This window comes from Artibeus jamaicensis, unplaced genomic scaffold (assembly GCF_021234435.1).
Source record: "Artibeus jamaicensis isolate MK-2021 breed Jamaican fruit bat unplaced genomic scaffold, CSHL_Jam_final contig_354, whole genome shotgun sequence".
NCBI lineage: Eukaryota > Metazoa > Chordata > Mammalia > Chiroptera > Phyllostomidae > Artibeus > Artibeus jamaicensis.
In genome coordinates, this window is record NW_026521803.1 from 19,269,713 (window position 1) to 19,290,331 (window position 20,619).

The 20,619-nt window shown below is 40.1% G+C and overlaps 1 protein-coding gene across 4 annotated transcripts in view; it reads left to right on the plus strand.

Moving 5' to 3' along the window:
- The window catches only part of GALNT1 (polypeptide N-acetylgalactosaminyltransferase 1), a 135,047-nt gene that overhangs the window by 95,513 nt on the left and 18,915 nt on the right, over positions 1 to 20,619 (plus strand). For all 4 annotated transcript variants that reach the window (XM_037154457.2, XM_037154456.2, XM_053664181.1 and 1 more), the window contains 6 exons: positions 3,084 to 3,250; positions 8,763 to 8,970; positions 14,600 to 14,770; positions 17,240 to 17,357; positions 18,553 to 18,733; positions 19,431 to 19,570. In XM_037154457.2, the coding sequence (XP_037010352.2) occupies positions 3,084 to 3,250; positions 8,763 to 8,970; positions 14,600 to 14,770; positions 17,240 to 17,357; positions 18,553 to 18,733; positions 19,431 to 19,570 (985 nt within the window). The remainder of the gene's footprint in view (positions 1 to 3,083; positions 3,251 to 8,762; positions 8,971 to 14,599; positions 14,771 to 17,239; positions 17,358 to 18,552; positions 18,734 to 19,430; positions 19,571 to 20,619) is intronic.

A 20,619-nucleotide genomic window follows, 5' to 3' on the forward strand; every position in this document is an offset into this window, starting at 1 on the left:
GAAATACTCAAAGTGATGAAAAGCAAGGACCTACAACCTAGATTACTCTATCCAGAAAAGCTACCATTTAGAATGGAAGGGCAGATAAAGTGCTTCCCAGACAAGGTAAAGCTAAAGGAGTTCATCATCACCAAACCATTATTATATGAAATGTTAAAGGGACTTATTTGAGAAAAAGATCAAAACTATGAACATTAAAATGGCAAGAAATTCACAGCTATCAACAACTGAATCTAAAAAACAAACTAAGTAAACAACTAGAACAGAAGCAGAGTCATAGATATGGAGATCATATGGAGAATGGGGGAGAATAGGGAAAAAGGTACAGGGATTAAGGAGCATCAGTGGTAGGTACAAGGCAGACAGGGGCATGTTAAGAACGTTATAGGGAATGGAGAGGCCAAAGAATGTATATGTATGACTCAAGGACGTGAACTAAGATGGGGCATTTCTGGAGGGAGTGGGGGTATCAGGTGAAGGGGGCAAAGGGGAAAAAATTGGGACTACTAATAATAGCATAATCAATTTTAAAACGTAGTACAACCTTATCCTGGCTGATTGGCATTCCTGAGGATGTTTCACTTGGGACTCGGTGGGCGAAAGCTGCTTCATAACACTGCCTGTGGCCTTCCTGCTCATCCTCAGCTCTGGGCCCCCCACTCCATGGGAAAAGCTCAACCGGGATGCCGACAAGGTCTCTGGGTCTTCTCAAGTGTTTTATGGCTTTCCCGGTAGAGGGCGGGTATGTGTGTGTTTATCTGTTCTGAAATCTGTTACGCTTTTCCCCTTGTTTTCTTTATGTGTTTTCTGTTTTGCCTTCAGAGAATATTTGTGAATTTGTTATGTTTTCTGAATGATGATATTTAACCGTTTGACTTAGGCAATTAATTTTTTTCTTAGAATCCTAATATTTGCTTTGCTTCTTTAGTTCTTCCATCCTATTATGAATGATTTACATTTTAGTCTCTTCGTTTCTAGTGTTCTGCCTTTCCATACAACTCCAGACTTTATTTATTTAATACATTATACAAGAAATAAATCTGGCTTACCATTTCTCTTCTGCAGAGCCTGCCCTCTCAGATGTTTGTGTTTTCTTCCTGTTGCTTCCCAGCCATGCACGTGGCTAACGACACTGTGTACTGTGCATTTCCTAGTCACCTTCTCGGTCTCACTCAGTTTTGTTCTTCTTGTTGTTTTGGTACGCTAGCAGCTTTGTAGTCACCTTGGCTATTTTCTGCTTCCCAATTCTCCTATACTAAATAGGATTCATTTAGGAATAGAGATCTTATATGACTTAATATGAATCAGTTAAATAATACCAGAAACTTTTTCTCAATCATATCCAGGCCATTCCTGATTTCACCATCCCATTCATGTAGGCTGTGAGTCAGGCTTTCAGGATGCGTCTAACCATAAAAACATGAGTATCTTAGCTTGTTCCCTATGATGTACCTAAAGCAAAGTACTAATACACATAAACACACACATATCTGCACCATTTATGACACAATAGTTTTAATGGAAAACTATTTTCAGAAGTATTATTTGGAGTGCTAGGGACACATGACTCCATAACCTACGTAACTAGTCTTTTGGTCCCACCTCTGTATGCCAGACTTGTGGGCAGGGAGGTGTAGACAGGGTGGCAGACTGTGGTGGCCTTCTAGTGGATCTTGGAGTGAACATAGAGGGAGAAAGGGGTGGACGGAGCCATGCAAATGAGGCTATAGGTCTTTCAGGTCCGTGAATAAATAGATAGTGAGGTTACTAACAATAGGAGATGGAGATCCTACTGTGAAAGAGTCTCGGGAATAGTAGAGAGGATGGGAGGGGCTGGAACTGGATTTGATGAAGAGGACAATGGAAGCTCTTTGTTCTCCTTGGAGAGAGAAAGGGGCTGATGGAGCCCCTATAGTGAACTCTTTTTCCCATTTCTCCTTTATTCAACCCCTTGACCTTGTCAACTTTTTTCCTTCCATTTTCTTTTTCTTTCCACTGCCAACTAGCAGCCCTAGAGTGGCACTTTCAGTATGTATGGTGGTTGTGGCAGCTTCTGAAGAGGGGGTCCATTGGTGTTTTTCTCATTTCTTCCTCCTCCTCCCTTCTTCACTGCCACTGACAGGTAGTAACAAGATTGGAGGTTGCTAGAGAGCAGGGGAGAAAATGAAAAGAAAAGGCTAGAGCGGCAGTTAGAATTTGGGATACCAGAAAGGGTTATATGTGCACTTTAGGAGTGTTTATGTTCTAAAGCACATCCCTTGATATCTGCCTACTTACTACTGGTGTTGTTCTCTGCTAGCCTTCTATGTAGTAGTTTTGTCTGACAAGATTGAAAGAGACCATGTAGCCTAAAACAAAGTGCTAGAAACATACAGTTAATATGTTCTTTCCGTGTGCATTATTTTTTAGTGTGTTTGGTCTTTTGATGATTGTATTTCTAGACACTGCTTTACTAAACAAGATGCGTGTTGATATTTCAGTACAGAGGAGCCACATTAGGAGCTTGGTCGGCAGGGCGTGGACCGTGAGGTCCTCAGTCAGGCCTTGCCACCCCTTGCCTTTGCTCTCTCCGTCCTCAGCTTCCATCTATGAAATGTGGCTCCAAGTTCCTCAGAGAATTATTAGGAAGCCTGATCGCCTAGTAAACCACAGACACTGGTGATATTAGTTCTCTTCCTCTGTGGGAGGTACGTTTTTGTTTAGATTATTAAGTTGTGTAGATTCTGGTGGTTCTGAACTTCTTTGTCCAGCTGGATCCTTGAGATAAGTTCAGTTTGGGGTTGATGATAAAGCCTTAGTACATTCTCCGTTAAATTGAATCCACAGAAAACATTCATCAGGAAGAAGTGCCTAATTTTAAAGAACTGACCTCTTTAAAATAATTTTAACTTAAACACATAACTTTAAAGATACTATTTATTAAACATGTAACATTAACCAAAACTTAAATAAATGAGAAGTTACCAAGAGTCCCACCATGAGAGCAAACTGTTTTTATGGTTTTCTTACCCTTTCTAATCTGGATTCATTCATTGTGCTGTCCTAACAGTCCCTTTTTGTAAAGGCATTTGCTTTGTCTCTAGGTGTAAAACAAAGGTGTATCCAGATAACCTTCCTACAACAAGTGTGGTGATTGTTTTCCACAATGAGGCTTGGAGCACACTTCTGCGAACTGTCCATAGTGTCATTAATCGCTCACCAAGACACATGCTAGAAGAAATTGTTCTAGTAGATGATGCCAGTGAAAGAGGTAAACTTTAAATTGTAACACCAATAATGTGCTACACCTTTTGTCATTAATGATTAAAAAAAATAGTTGCTATCATTTTTAACCCAATAACTTTATACAAACTTCTAATTTATCCTAAAAATATTTGTGGCATTTGGACTCATTCACATTTGCAAAACAATTAGACACTATGAAACTTAAAATATTACTTTAATTAGCTTTTAATTTGTGTCTCTTCTTAATCTTGTTTTTAAAAAGAAGTAATGCTTTATAAAATGAATATTTATATGTATGCAGAATAGTGAATAAATCCACACAATTTTATTAGGACTTTCTCTGTGGGAAGCTGCAGCTCTGAGTTATTGGAGAGAGACTGGATCTTATTTAGAGCCACAAATGGAGAACTTTAGTTGCATATCCAGTGGGAGGAAGGATCTCTGACAGCAGAACGAGGCCTAAGCCGGTGAGCCTTAGTTCTCCAGGTTCTTCTTATGTTTTCCCATTTTACTCCACTTCTAAATTCAGGAATGCTCTATAGCTGGGGGCATAATAGGATGAGGAAGGAAGTTAAGAAAAAATGGTTTATAATGTGACTCTGATCTCATAATAAATCTCTACAGTGACTCTTGTCCTAAGAAATATTCGTCCAAGAGTCTCAGAACTTTTCATGAGCTTAAAATCTCTCAAACTGTTTCATGAAGTACTCTTTTGGAAAAATATATTAATTAAAAGTACCGCCATCTAACTTAATTTATTCTGAATGTTTCTTGGAGATTTCACACTGCAGGGTGATGTAGAAAAGGCTCTGGTTAGTCCGTCAGTAAAGAAACCTGTTAAATTCTGAGTTACACAGCATTTCCCAGGCTCCCTGCCACCCCCAAGGCGATTCTGTTCAGGATCATTGGTACCAGGTATTTCCCCAACATTCCTGAGCTTACATGAGAACAATTTGGAGGGAAGCACAGAAAATGGCTCTCCCTTCCTTCGATAATCAGCTTTAAACTTCTCGACCCCTCATGTCGATCCCCTTTGCTAGTATCTTCAAGTCCCTTGCCTAATCTCTTACTGCATCTTCTAGGATAGTTTGGTCAAGTCTTATACCTTCTCCTTCCTGTGCCGACACTAAATATGTAATCATTTCATATAATATTGGGAACAATTTGCACATTAATAAGAATTTAAGTCTTATTACTTTGCCAGATTACAGAGGTATAAATGAAGAATAAGTTACAGTCCTACTTTCTAATGTACCTTATAGTTTATCTCCCTGATTTACTTAATAAAACAGTTGATAATCATGTAAAAAATAAAATAATTGTATAATGTGATTAATGTCAAAATTAGAGAGCTGTTATAAATTAAGAATACACTTAATTACTGTTGACAATAGGAGTATAAACCTCATGTTGATAATTTTTTGCTAGGAGTTAATTAATCCTTTAAGGAAATTAAGTTCTTTTAAGCAGCAATCTGTACAGACATCTACACTGCAAGTGGCTTGTGTTTGGTTTACTCAAATGCTGATATTTGCCATATCAAATGTTCCTTAAGGGGAGATATTTTTCTTCAGATGAAATGAATTATGTTTCCATTTCTTCCTCTGGTTTCACTATTATTTTGCTGGGTGCCGGAGAAGGCTGTGTGGAATACTCTTTCGTAGGATGTGGCCTCATTAGAAAGACACATGTGCCCACAACTCTAAAGCGACAGAGTCACATTTACTAGGGAGTTTTCCCCTTCCTCATCTGTAAGAGAAAACATGCAGGCAGACATCTGCTTCACTGCTCCACTTGGGGCTCTTAGTCACTAAGCGAGGTCCCTGAGTCTGGGGTCTGCTGCTCCACTATCTTCTGCCCAGAAAGCCTCAGGAGCTTAGGCCACCGTTTCTGCTCTTTGGAAACCTACAGGCGGTGTTTTTGTGGTTGTAATTGTCTTGCTATCCAGACTGAGAATTATCTAATACAGTTTTGTTCGCCTCTTTTGTTTAGGTGGTAACTTTTGGGCCTAGGAATAGGAACCAGAGCAAACTTTTTATTTTCAAGTAACTCTAAGTCTGTTTCCTCTTCATGGGACACATCCAATGCACAAACACTTCTCACCTCAAATGGTGAAATAGACTAGTCTTCTCACATACACACTTACCCCACCTCAAGATCCTTTAAGCATGCAAATCTGATCATGTCACTTCTCTGGTTAAAGTCTTTCCTAGAAGTCTTAGAGTACAGGTGACAAACGCAAGGCCCTCAGGCAGAATCTGGCCCTCCACCCCCCAGAACCTTGTTTCTACCTGGAGGCAGCTCTAAGCTCCTTGCCCCTAGTTAAGGAGTAGTTACATTTATACAGTCCTAAAATTACATTCAGCCCTTTGAAGGCGACTGAGAGGCTGATGTGGTCCCTGGTGAAAATGAGTTTGACACCCCTGCCTTAGAGGAAAGGCCTACGTATCCTGGCTTCTTCCTGCTTCGTCAGTCATATCTTGAACTATTCCCTTGCCCACCCCATCCCCACAGCTCAGCTCAGATGTTTACTCAGAATCAAGTTATATTTATAGAGCCTTTCCTTGACCTCCCAAGGTCAGGCTACATCTCTCTGAACACATCTCAGAACTCTGGATCCCCCTTGACTGCTCTTAACAGAGATTTAATTGTTTACTTATCTGTTTATGACTCTCCCATCTGCCTCCCCGTGTCCCCCCACCTGACCCCCCCAGTTAGACTCCACACTCCATCAGGTCTCCTTGCTCACCATTATCTCCTCAGTGCCCACAGTGCCTGTTACTAATAAACAGAATTATTTCATGAATGACTGACTAATCTACCAGTCAGTTAAGCCTTGCTTTCACTTCTTTGTCTACACATGCATCTTAATTAGGTTGTGTAGCATGCTCAGTCTGCTCATGGCCTCAGAATACTTGATCTCACAGTTAACCTGCTGAGTTGTCAGCATCTCCATTTATTAAAGAAGTGTGCAGTACGTGCTGTAATTATTGCTATTTTATTGATGAGGAAAACGAGGCTTAGCATAAACCAAGGGCTTGACCTCTTAACTGCTCTGCACACTGCTGTCGGTTGTAACCTGACTCTAGCAGGGGCTCTGATGGAACAGTGGGTGAATCCCTAGTTCATGTCAGAAATTATGTAACTGTCGTCTCAGGTTATCTTGCAATTTAGAATTGACAGAATGTTCCTAATCCAAGACAACTGGTTTTTCTCGTTTTACACAAAAGGAAACAGGGGTTCTTACTTAGTAAGGATTAGGAGTCACATTTATTAAATACTAAATTCCTTGCTCGCTCTTCAGTTTTTTAGAGTTCTGGCTAAGATTTCTCAAATGTTGCTATGAGCAGTGAAGCTTTTTCTGACACTTCCATTCTCTGACGACTTCACACTCTCTGATGGAGAGATGCTTAGGTATCCATTTATAGTCTAAGAGCTTTAGAGATATTCTAATAAACAAGATTCTCTTATTGTGAAATGACATAGTCACTTCTAATCATAATCACTTAACTCCTCCCTTCACCCTGCCCCATGCTCATTTTTTGTAAAATGAGGCTTGAATAGTTAACCAGTCTCTCACCCAGCCCTGATTCCATAATTCTCTATCAACTGTTAGGAAGACACCTGTTTCTTAGCTTTATTGCATGGAAGCCACAAACATGTCAAACTAAGATGTTAAGAAAACTTGTGGAATAGTCAGTTTTTTGAACTACCAAAGAATCATGCATTTTTCATTTCATTTATAGACAGGACAGAATGTTATAGCTTTCAAAGATGTGAGATTCAGGAATTAGATTGATTTGATTCTTAAGAAGCACTTTAAGTGCTCTAATATTTTGGAGAAAACTTCCTGGAAGACATTGTTGATGGCACACCCAGCCTTGACTGGGGGTAACATGAGGTTCTGTTGAACTCTGGAGTTAACGTCATTTCGTGTGTGTCAGACCAGGTAATTTCGCAGCCCTGAATTGTTCTCTCTGCAGTTTCCTGCTAGGATTTCTTGCTATGGATGAAGAGTCAAGCTTCAAAGTCAGGCAGACATGGCTTTGAACCTTGGATTAACCCCTTAACAAGATGGGCCACCCTGATCAGTTCATTTAATATTATGAGCCTTAGATTTTTCTAAAATATGTGACAGTCTCATATTGTTGTATTAAATGAATTCAAATATGTAAAGAGCCTACCATTGTGCTAAACAGACACAAAATGATAGCTAGTGTTGCACAGTGTTGCTTTTCTCTGGGATTGGCACTACCCTTATCTTTTTAGACTCAAATTATATCTTTCTGACCCAGAGATTTGGTTCATAAAATCACAGTGGTGATCCAGGCAGGAGTTCTATTCCAGGTGTTTCTCAAATAATGTTTAAGCCCCAGTATATTAGGAAATATATGAGCAACAATGGAAATGATGTCTGTTTTGGTGTAGTGGGACCCAGAGGCCCTTTCTCCTTCCCAGTCTTCATATTATTCTGGTCTGACCAGTTGAACAGAGAACCGTGTCTCTCCTGTCTGTCCTTCCTTCTCCACTATATAGGAAGTTTTTTGGTTCCCCACTTACAGGACTCAAAGAGCCCGGTAATACATATACCGTGATTTACACATGACCTTCCCATTATCAGAGTCCTGCAGGACAAAGCTGGTCATTGGGGCCGCACTCGTTCCATCTCAAGTTCTCCCTGGAGAGAGTGTCCTCCCACCTGTTGTGTGGGGACTAGTTGGCAAGACCTTTGGCCATGCCGCCAGCAGTAGCTTCTCTGGCATAAGTGCCATGAAATGGCCTGATCTGAAGAATTCTTTCTCTCTGCTTTGATGACGCTGAGCCCTTTCTGCTTTTTAAAGTCAATTATCTACTTTGGCAGCAGCACATCCTTAGCTCAGGGTCATAACCTCTATCCGCACAGCTCCAGGATAGCTATCAATTTCACATGCCCACTTCCTCGTCCTTTCCCTTTCCTCTAAAACTATTTTTACTTAGAAGTACTTGTCTGTTAAGGATCTCTGTTTGGTCTTGCAATTAAAATCCAATATTTCTCTTCTGAGCTTTCCCTCACTTCTACCTCCTGATAAAAGAACTGTGTAGTCAATGACTGTGTAATCAATAAGACAATTAGTTTCTGCCTTTGAAGAACTACTATAATTTTCTGAACTCTAACAGCTACTGCATACTCTGTTCCTTTTCTCTATTGTGGTCTGAATTTAATGCTCTTGAACTATCCTAAAGCATGATTAGAAAAAGCAAAATTGAGCCTGACAAAGAGTTGCTTAGAGAAATGTGGGACATGCCTATCTCTAATTGAGCTTGATCCCAGGGGCTCTCCTAATTCCTGGTATAATAAGGTAGGGGCAGCCCTTGTGCTTTTCTCTCAGGAAATATAAGGCTCCCTATAGCAAGATGGCTTTGTGTGTCAGGGAGCTTTGCTAAAAGTGCTCAGTTAAAAATGTGTTGAATGAATATTGCAGATCAAAATTGCTTTGCATCTGGATAATGCCAGGTCACCGTTTTTTCATGTTATTTTTGTTTTGTTAATTTTTCAGACTTTTTGAAAAGACCTCTAGAGAATTATGTGAAAAAATTAAAAGTACCAGTTCATGTAATTCGAATGGAACAACGTTCTGGATTGATCAGAGCAAGATTAAAAGGCGCTTCTGTGTCTAAAGGCCAAGTGATCACTTTCTTAGACGCCCACTGCGAGTGTACGGTGGGATGGCTGGAGCCTCTCTTAGCCAGGATCAAACAAGACAGGTAATTTTCTGGAATCTATAAATTTGTTTCCTGAACTGTATGGTAAGTTGCAAAATTCTGTATTTGTAAATAAGTACAAAAATAATGTCCTTTGGAGTTTCCTTTAAAATACCCATGAAGAGCACTTTAAAGTAATCATGAAGAAGACCATATTCTCAAGTCTGGAAGGTATGTTTGCACACTGTCTCGTTAGTGAGCATGGATTTGTAGGCTTGTTCTTAAGTACACCCTGTATAAACTCTGTTCACTGAATGGAAGCAGAACAGAGAGACAGCTCAGGGAAGGTAGAATAAGCTCTTTACTTGTCCCTACTCTGTACAGCTAACACTAGGGCTGGCAGGTCATCCCATCTCCATCTACATCCTTGCTGGAACTGTAGTACAGCAAGAAGTAGAAGGGGATGGGAGATAGGTATTACATCCTGAAATCTAATTGCGTACTGAAAAACACTACGATCTTAGATAATACAGGAAGAACACCAGGAGCCGGGGGTGCCCACGGCTGCAGTCTTTCATAATGCATGTTTTTAAAAGAACAACCTACTGCTAGGCTCTGGCTTGGTTCCTGTGTATCAGGAGAGCAGCTCTCCTGATACAGATCGACAGATCTCAGTGAGTTGCATTTCTGCTTATAATTGCAGTTTGAGCTGGGGCTGTCTGTGTCAACTTAACATTGAGGCTTAGATTTTAGCTAAACTTTTACTAGTCAAGTGGAGCAAATCAAAGCCCCTACACCCATCCTGTTTGCCAGCCATTCCTGGACTTCAGTCTCCCCATTCAAAGATGAATAATAGGAAAACCCAGCCTTGGGGCAATGAGAAGATGCAGCTTTAAGAAGAATGTTGCCCAAAGAAGGGACAGAATATCTCTGTGAATTGTTTTCCATAAAGTAACTGATGTAGGAAATAAACATTTGCTTGTGTGAAGACAACATACAACCTTTATGGAGCAGACGCCTGAACCTGTGGAGAGAAGCAATGTAAGGTGACAACAGAAATACGAAGGGGGCATTGGCTGAAATAACAACCACAGTGGATTCCAGTTTGGGCTGTAGGGTAGATTAGGGATCCTGAATAACTTTTCCAGCTGGAAAGCTTGCTGGCTAAAATATAAAAAAATGGTTTTAAATGTACCACTGACTTGGCACCAAAGTAAGAAATTTTGCAGATCTCAAAACGAACTGAGAACAAGTGACCAGTTCAAACACTAAAGCCAGTTTTTGGTTTTTGCTGAACTTGGACACTGAGACTTTGCCTTGAAAGACACATAGTTGAGAGGATAGGAGAAAAGGCCTAGGCCCTGCATAAAGTGGGCAGACGAGGGGCAGGCCCCTGTGTAAAGCTGGGACCCTGACGTCTGGGTTGCAGTGTGAGTGAGAAGGACAGAGAAATCTCAGCACCTCAAAGAAAACTTGCCTGTTTCAACCTTGGTATGAGGTGGTGGGACGGAAACAAATCTCTCCTAAGGATTTATGAACAGAATATAGAAAAATAGAGAACCAACTCACCTTTTTTATGAGACTGGTATAATCCTGATAGGAAAACTAGGAAAAATGTTCATGGAAAATTATTCAAACCCACTCGTGAATGCTAATACAAAAATGTCACAGTACTCCCAAACTGAGTCCAATGGAAGGGGGTAATTGTATATATAATATATATACACGTATGTGTGTATGCATGTATGTAGGTATATAATACATATATACACACACACATATATATATATACATATATATATATATATATATATATATCTCATGACCAGTTGGTTTAGTTTAATATAAAACTCATTCACATAATACACCATTAACATATTTCTGAATCTGTGATTATCATTAAAACTCTGATCACTTCAGTAGATACAGAAAAAGGATCTATTTACAATTAAGAATACTTAGTGAACTGTTATAGAATGAAAATTTACTAATCCGAGAAAAGACAGCTAAAAGAAAAGCCAAAACAAAACCTCAGCAAGCAAACATCATATAAAGGAGACATATTGAAGGTATATTTTTTAAAGATTTTATTTATTTTTAGGCGAAAGGGAGGGAGAGAAACAGCTCTCAGTTACCTGCCGTGTGCACCCCGACCCTGACCCTGACCAGGGTGTGCTCTGATTGGGAATTGAACCGGCCACCTTTTGCTCTGCAGCACAACACCCAGCCAGCTGAGCCACACCGTTCAGGGCAAAAGTGTTTTTTAAAGGATATGGAGCAAGATAAGGATACCTCGAATTACTGCTGTTACTTAGGATTATTGAAGTCCTAGGTATTATAATCATATAAGAAATAAATAAAAGAGTATAAAGATCAGAAGGGAGAAAAGAACAGGTGCTGTCAGTTGCTGATGATGTGTTCTTTCTGTAAAGATCATATATACAAAATAAGAGAAACCATTTATCAGTGTTGCCAAACATAAGATCGTAAAGGACAAGGCAGTTGCCTTCACTACACCAGCAAGAAATGTTTAGAAAATATAACATAAAACAAAGAAAGAGCTGTCACCAGTGTGGCTTCATTGAGCCCAAGTGTGGGATCACTTTGTCATCCCACAAAGTAAAAGGTTGCCGGTTCGATTCCCGATCAGGGCACATGTCTAGGTTGCAGGTTCGGTCGCTGGCCGGGGGTGCGTATGAGAGGCCACCATCAGTGTTTCTCTGTCACATCGATGTTCTCTCCCTCTTTTTATCCCTCCCTTCCCCTCTCTCTAAAAACAAAATTTTTTAAGAAAAAGTTTTTTCTAGGACTTCCACCAAGATGGAGGCATAGGTGGAAACACTGTGCCTTCTCCCACAACCAAGTTTAAAAACAACAAATTTTCAGCAACAAAAACGCAGCCAAAACACAGAAAATTGAACTATATGGAAGTCTGACAATAAACCATTCAGCCAGACCTGTAAGAGGGGAGGAGTCAGTGGTGGACCAGGGTTGGGCAGGAAAGATCCCCTGACCCAGGCGCGCAGGCAGGTGAGGGCAGATCCCAGGTGTGGGGTAGCAACGGGCGGACCCAGTGAGGGTGCAAGGTGGCAGGCTGACCTCGGTCACACATTCGTGCACAGATAAACCAGCAAAGGAGTAAGCATTGAGACAGACCGCACAGGCCGCAGTGGCGGGAAGCAGCAAAGGGGACCACTATTGCCCCTTTCTGATCCCGCCCCCACATACAGTGTCACAAAACAGCGACCTGGGTGGCCCCGCCCTGGTGAACATCTAAGGCTCCGCTCCTCATATGTAACAGGCACGAATAGATCAAAACATGGCTCAAGAAGCACTCAAAGCCTCAGACCCCATAAATCTAAGCAACAAAAAAATTGCCAACCTGTCAGATGCACAGTTCAAAACACTGGTGATCAGGATGCTCACAGAACTGGTCGATCTTAGTCACAAATTAGAGGAACACATGAAGGCTAAACTAATTGAAGTGAAGGGAAATGCACAGGAAACCAATAGTAATGGAAAGGAAACTGGGACTCAAATCAAGGGAGCGAACAAGAAGGAAGCAAAAAAATGACCAAACGGGAAAATATGAAGAAACAAGAATTCAAAAAAATGAGGAGAGTCTTAGGAACCTCCAGGACATCTTTAAACGCTCCAACATCTGAATTATAGGGGTACCAGAAGGGGAAGAGGAACAGCCACCAGTGGAAACCTTATTTGAACAAATAATAAAGGAGAACTTCCCCGTTCTGGCAAAGGAAAGAGACTTCCAGGAAATCCAGGAAGCTCAGAGAGTCCCAAAGAAGTTGGACCCAAGAAGAAACACACCAAGGCACATCATCATTACATTAGCCAAGATTAAAATGAAGGAGAGAATCCTAGAAGCAGCAAGAGCTAAGGGGACAGTCACCTACAAAGGAGTCCCCATCAGACTGTCAGCAGATTTCTCAAAAGAGACCTTCCAGGCAAGAAGGGGCTGGAAAGAGGTATTCCAAGTCATGAAATCCAAAGACCTACATCCAAGATTGCTCTGTCCAGCAAAGCTTTCATTTAGAATGGAAGGGCAGATAAAGTGCTTCTCAGATAAGATCAAATTCAAGGAGTTCATCATCACCAAGCCCTTATTATACAAAATGTTAAAGGGACTTACCTAAGAAAAAGAAGATAAAAAAGATGAACAGTGAAAGGACAGCAAACTCACAGTTAGTAACAACCACACCTAAAACAAAAGCAATCTAAGAGGACAGCTAGATCAGGAGTGAACCATAGAAATGAAGATCACATGGAGCGTTAGCAACAGGGGAGTAGGAGGAGGAGAAGGGGGGAGAAGGTACAGAAAATAAGTAGCATAGACGGTAGGTAGAAAATAGATAGGGGGAGGGCAAGGATAGTATGGGAAATATAGAATCTAAAGAACTTGAGACACATGGTCATAAACTAAAGGGGGGGAATGTGGGAGAGGGGTGTGCAGGGTGAAGGGGAATGAAGGGGGGAAATAGAACAACTGTAATAGCATAATCAATAAAATATATTTTAAAAAAGAAAAAGTTTTTTTATTCAGCAGTCTCCACTTAAAGCAGAAGTGAAAAATGTATATGAACAAGTTCACAGGATAACTTAATAGCAAAAAACTGTAAGGAACACAGATGTTTAAGAATTGCTAAGAAAATTATTATCTTAAAATGATTTAATGTGCCTTCAGTAAAAGTTATCTTTTTTAAACTGTAGAAATATTTGAAGTATTTTTACATGTTCCAAATGGTTCTAGGTACTTTGCCTGTAATGTCTTTGCCACAAGCATTTGTTGAATAACTAACTGGTTGTAAGGCAGATTTCCGTAAGAAAGGTTAAGTAAGGAGTTGATAGTTTGGGGGGGGGGGTTTGGTTTGATTTTATTTCTCCATTGACAAATCAATCAACTGTAGCAGAAAAGATAAACTGGTTAACAGTTTTGGTTTGGTTGGTTGTCAGTTTGGTTTCACTTTCCCATTGACAAACTTGTTGCAGTTACTCCCATTTTTATATTACATATAAATCTTAGCGGGCCCTCAGTGATCTAGCCAGTGAGAGCAGGCATGGCGGTGGTCTTCACACAGTGACAGTCGGCATTTCCTTCAGATGACAGTGATGTGCCCCAGCAGTTGGTTTCTTTTTTCGAAACCACTACTTTGGGAGGAGAAAGAGAGGCTGAGAGCCCTTCTTTGAGTTGCAAAATCGAACCCCCGTTTCCCAGAGGTAAAACCCACAGTATAAAATCAGTTATTTGCAGTGCTGCCATGAAGCTACACACATTTTAAATAAAGTTTTTTAAAATGTCATTTACATTGTCATGTTTCATTATGTCTTAGTTTTAATGTCATTTGTTGTTATTTTTTTGTTATAGCCAATTAGTTATACATTAAGAATGCCTGAGGCGAAGCTGTTTTGGCAATACTTACAGCAAAAATACCCAGATATAGTGGCGGTTTTGTGGCAGAGTGAACAAGGGACGGAAGGTTATCAGAAAGTTATGAATACGATAAATAATTATGGTGTTAGCTTTGTAGGCTATCACAGGAAATTTTTTCACCATTGGCTTTAACTCATTATAGAATGTATTTTTATTTTTAAAACACTTAGTGTACAGTTGTTATAGTAGGCCTCAAAAAGGAAAGTTTTAAGAGATTTTTTAATTTGCTTTTATGATTTTTAGGAAAACAGTGGTATGTCCTATCATTGATGTGATCAGTGATGATACTTTTGAGTACATGGCAGGTTCTGATATGACCTATGGTGGATTCAACTGGAAGCTCAATTTCCGCTGGTACCCTGTTCCCCAAAGAGAAATGGACAGAAGGAAAGGTGATCGGACTCTTCCCGTCAGGTAACTTGTGAGACATTTTCTTTCAAGTGTTATTGGCAGGTAATTGTGAAGCTTTGGGAATCATAAGGATTATAAGTATAATTTGAGAAGCATGTGGATACCATATATGTACTTAAGAGTCATCTTTCACATATATCATTACTCTAAAGACAGATTTTACCCCTGATCAATTAATAAAATTAGAACTTTTTGTTTATGTAAATCTAGTGCATGTGAGAAATTGTGACGTACATACATTTTTTCATTCTTATGTGAATAACATTGTATAAATCTCTAAGTCGGATTTGTGTTTTAATTCAGTTGTTAAGAGTAACGTTGAACTTGAATCAAACTACGGCTTAATTAAAGTGTTAATATGTTAAAATATTACTTAAAATTGGGTCCTTGAATCAAAATATGAGATTGTATACCCAGACTTGTACCATCTGGATGATAGTTACCAGCTGGTAAGGTTAAGGGAGTTCGTTTGAAATATAAAAATAACTAGAATCAACAAATGTGTAAGAAAGATTTTTCAATAATGCACTTCTGAGTTTTCTTTTGTTCTACATTTGATCATATAGAGATTTTTTCAGAACAGGATAAAAATCTTCCTGCTATTCAGAATCTTTAAATGGAGACCGTGAGCTTTCTAGGCCCATCCTATTTTACTCCAGTTGAGCAAGCCTATTTCCATAGTCGTTGAGAGTTCCTTCGGAACCAGGCTATGCAGCTTTCTCCTGTCCTGGGCTTCTCAGATCTGCCTTCCTGTGAATTCGAGTTCTGTTCCCGCAAAGTACAAGAGAGGTTTCAAAAATTATCTTTTTCCCCAGCCAACTTAAGTTTTTATTTAGTGAAGGGATTTTTCCACTATTTTGCTAACAGGTCGGATCACCAACAAAGCCACGGGTTCCTAAACATTTCATAAATGATGTACTTATTTGAAAAGTCTGATAAAAGCTATGTCCCCTCTAAGGAGGAGGGTGCATATGTGCGAACAGAAGACATAGCACACTGGTGGCAAACCCGTCTACCCAGCAGCAGTGCTGAGACATCTCACTTCACTGTTACGGAGTAGTTACATGTATCCAGTCCTAAAGTTACTTCTGGCCCTTTGAATGCAACCGTGAGGCTGATGTGGCCCCTGGGTGAAAATGAGTTTGACACCCACCCCTGATAGAGCATATGTATAATTCTAGGAAATAGATACCCCAAAACCCAGGTCAAAAAACCCCTATACTAAATAATAACTCTGGGCATTGGCCTATTTCTTTTGACTCCAATGATATTAGACTTTCTTTTTCTCTTCTAAAATCAAAATAGGTCCTAACTTCTTTGTGGAAACAACTATTTCTACGGGAAAAAGCAGATATACCGCCATCACCAGAGCTTGTGACAAGAACATTCTAGATCTACTGAGGAGGCCCAGTTAGTCTTAGAATACAGTCTGCATAGTGTCTTCTTCCCTGAAACTCAGTTTTTTCCTCCTACTTGAGTCTGTTTTTTCTTCACACTCATTGTTCAAGGAAATGAAATGTTTGGTATTTATTTAGTTAAACCTCCTTCATTGTCACTTCTCTGCTTAATTCCGCCTATTCCCACCCCTCTGTGTGCGAGGGCCATGTTCTGCTGAACTGGGCTCCTCTTAGGCAGAGAGTGTGACGTCCTTGGTCAGGATGATCCCCCTAGGACAGCGGTTTTTAGCCTTTTTCATCTGATGGCACATAAGCCAATTAGTGAAGTCCTGCAGCACACCAAAAAAATGGTTTTTGCTGATCTGACAGAAAATACATATAGTTTTAATTCATTCACACCAGAAAGCTGCTGTTGTGTTGGCAGTCTAAGGGGGAAGGGGTCAGTGTCCCCGACTAAATAGGTATTACATGTTTTTAAAATTCTTATGGCACACCTGTGTACCTCTTGTGGTTGAAAACCACTGCCTTAGAAGGATGTATAGATTGTATTCTGTACTCCATCCCCTTCTTTCCTTAAAAGTTCCCACTGTGTTTAGGGAAAGGGCCACATTGTTTTCATCCTATTTAATCTTATTTCTTTGAATACTTGCCACCCTTTAAAGCCTGGGGTGTTAGGGTTGCTAACGTGAGTCTAACTGGTGAGCATTGTCAGCTGCTTTCATGGTTGTTAGGAACTGTGGAGTAGGCACACTCTCAGCTGGAGAGGAGTTTCAGGGTGGATGCTCAGTCAGGGCCTGAGGACCGAGAAAGCTGCTGAGGACAGGAGGAGCTCTTGGGACTGGAGAGGATGTTCAGGCAGAAGCTGTGACAGTAGGGCCAGGGCGTAGGTCATGTCTGAACCTACTGACGTAACATAGTAACAAAGGAAGCCCCAAAGGGCTGCGACAGTTGCTGAAGAGTGTGAGAATAAGCATTTATTCTGTAGTTGTTAACAGTTACAAAATGACTTTTAAAAACAATAACTAAAATTTTAAATTGTTAAAATTAACAGTAGAGTATTATGATTGAATTTCAGAACACCTACAATGGCAGGAGGCCTTTTTTCAATAGACAGAGATTACTTTCAAGAAATTGGAACATATGATGCTGGAATGGATATTTGGGGAGGAGAAAACCTAGAAATTTCCTTTAGGGTAAGTTCCCTTTGAAAAAAAGCAACCTTCTGTTCTCAAGTATGGATGTGCTTTAATTATTCATGTTATTCTCTAAATTTTTTTAAAAATGAGTTTAACCAGAATTCAGAACCTCCAGTCCATAAAAAAGGTGGTGATACTATTAAGGGTTCATAATAAACTATTTTAAGCAAATAAATTTAGTTATCTTAATAGTCTGCCTATAAAACTTATACAAGATTTCCTATTTGTTTTTGATTTCTGTTATTTTTAAGGTAATAATTCAGGCTCTAAAAATAATCATATTTACATGAGATTGTGTATTCCTGAAATAATTTTAGACACACATCTTCTAGTGGAAACCACAGTGACCCGCACCGTGATCCAAACCAGCCAGCTCACTGTGCTCCGGGTGGGCATCTTCGCCCTCTTACGAAAGGAGAGGTTTGGACTCTGGGTCATCTGGAGGTCCCGTCCAGCTTTATCATTTTATGATCCTAGGAAAACACTGAATATTTAATGAAATCAAAACTTTTCAAAGTGTTTTCACTGTAAGCAGTGGGTAGATTTTTAACTTACTGAAAAATGTATTTTGAAAGGAGCATAAGGATACGTTCATTAGATGAAGGTGTGAAACATACCGGCTCCACCTTCTCCCCCCATTTCGTTTCTGTGCTTCCCGAGACGGCAGAGCGCGCTGCCACTGTCTCACTGAGGGACTCGCGAGAGCCCCCGCTTCTGTGCCATGTGCAGGCTGTGGCACAGTTTGCAGGAGGAGCAGCAGGTAGGGCTCCGGCTGGATACTCACTCCGTGGCCAGAGTTTTTTTACCGTGAACCGTATTAATGAACACATTATGTTCAAAACATAAACATTCATTAAACAGTATGTCTCTGTTAGCAAGTACTGGTTGCAATTCATCAAATTTGAATTTGTGATCCTTTTATGAGTCACGGTCTGCGGTTAGGAAAATGCTGCTTCTGGACCCTGCGTCTTTTCTGTTTTTTTAATTTCACCTTCAACTTCTGGTTTAATCAGAACCAAAATTAGAGAAAGGTTTGCTCCTGAAGCAGCACTGGTTTTATGACCATACATACAACAGGAGCTCTACTGTATGCCCTTGCTTCTATGAAACCCCATCTGTGAAACTCGATAAACGTGAGCGGATTTCTTTCTGTCCAGTGTTTAAAACGAGTCTTCTTTGTTGTTGTTCTCAGATTTGGCAGTGTGGAGGAACTTTGGAGATTGTCACCTGCTCCCATGTGGGACACGTGTTTCGGAAAGCTACACCCTACACATTCCCAGGAGGCACAGGGCAGATTATTAATAAAAATAACAGACGACTTGCAGAAGTGTGGATGGATGAATTCAAGAATTTCTTCTACATCATTTCTCCAGGTTAGCATTATTTTGCATTAGAAATACAAGACTGATTTTCTTGTCCCTAATCCTAATGCCTTCTGAGGAGATGTAAGAGGAGGAAGAAAGAAGCTTTGAGCAAAGGTGAAACACTTACTTGCATCTTAAGACATTGTAAGAAATAAATGAACTGACACACAGTATAAAAAGCTCATAGCAGAATGCCTGGTATAATCCATTACTAGCAATAACAATAAATTATCCAGGTTGGCATTGTAGAAATTACTGTTAGTCCAGGTGTTGTGTGTGCGTGCGTGTGTATTAACCTAACCGAAACATTCACCCCTGATGTGCGATTGCTGAGTACTGGAGGCCAGTCAGAGCCTGTGGTGTGCCTCAAGGGGCTGCTCTTGGGGAACTCTGCGGGAATAGGTGTCTTACAGTGTTCATCATTCCATCCTCAGTTTTTAATTGTCACAAGACTGTCAGGTGGCAGGGTACACAATTCCATGTGTTGTGTGAGAGAGACCTTACTAGAAACAGTTGTTCTAGTTGACTTGTTTAATAACTGGGTAAAATAAATCTTGATCTTGTTTTATACTTTGGGAAGTACATTTATGGTATATCACTTACATAGTCACACATCACCATTTTCCCATTCCTCTTGCTTAGATGTAATAAGTAGAAATGTATTACCCAGTAGAACATTAATAATGCCACCCATTTCTTTTAACAGGTGTTACGAAGGTAGATTATGGAGATATAGCATCAAGAGTTGGTCTAAGACACAAACTCCAGTGCAACCCTTTCTCTTGGTACCTAGAGAATATTTATCCCGACTCTCAGATTCCACGTCACTATTTCTCTTTGGGAGAGGTAAATGAAAATGCATTCTGTGTGATTATTGCATTCTCACTTATATATCAGAATCAGTAGAGGTGAAACTTTTCACAAGGGGCTGACTCTCCATATTGAAATTACATAACCACAGTGTGGGAAAATTCCTGTTAGTCGACACAGTCTACCTCATAACTTAAAATCTCATCAACTTTTTATCATGTTATATTTTGTTTAAATAAGAATACTCTTCCCCTAGCCTTTCATAATGAACTCTTGTTACAATATATTAGTGTCTTCCACAGACTTATTTTAACAAACAGACCCATTTGTTTGAAACCATACACTATTAAAGCTAATGTCCTAGTGTTAATTAACCCGAATCAAAGCTTGAAGAACCTCAAAGTAAATTGTGAAAACCTGGCAAGGAAACTTGCAAGACTATTTATAATTAATTATACTTTTAGCACTCGTTTTTTTCCCCTTAGTTCTAAATCTCATTTTGGGTGAGGAGGATGGAAAACATTGGTAAGCGGTTTGTTTCATTTCTGATGATGCCTTTGGTAATTGCTTTTAGAATGCAGCAGCCAATTTTCTTGAAACCTGAAATAATGTGAGAATTAATGCTTATGATTAGTTAACACAGTTAGTTGTGCTTGGGAGTTTGGCCTTTGCATCTTTATGGGTGCCCATGGCATAGAGAGACTTATCTTCTCACCTTCTGGTTTAATTACCAGGATGGTCACAAGAAACCACGTCTTGTGCTGTATTCCACATTATTCCTAGACTGTCAGTCCAGGAATGGGCTAGCCCCCTGTTATACCTCCCAGCTAAGACTGTGCTCTGTCTGTAGAGAATCCAAATAGGTCCTTCTCTTTAGCTCAGGGATCTGATCAAGTCAAGGACTATGCTGGTTTCCCAGGGCTGCCATAGTAAAGTACCACAAACTGAGCAGCTTACACAACAGAAATTTATTGTCTCACTAGAAATCTGAGATCAAGGTATGGGCAGGCTTCGTTCATTCTGAGAGCTGTAGGAAGAATGCTTCTCTGGCTCTGCCTAGCTTTTGGTGGCTTGCTGGCAGTGTG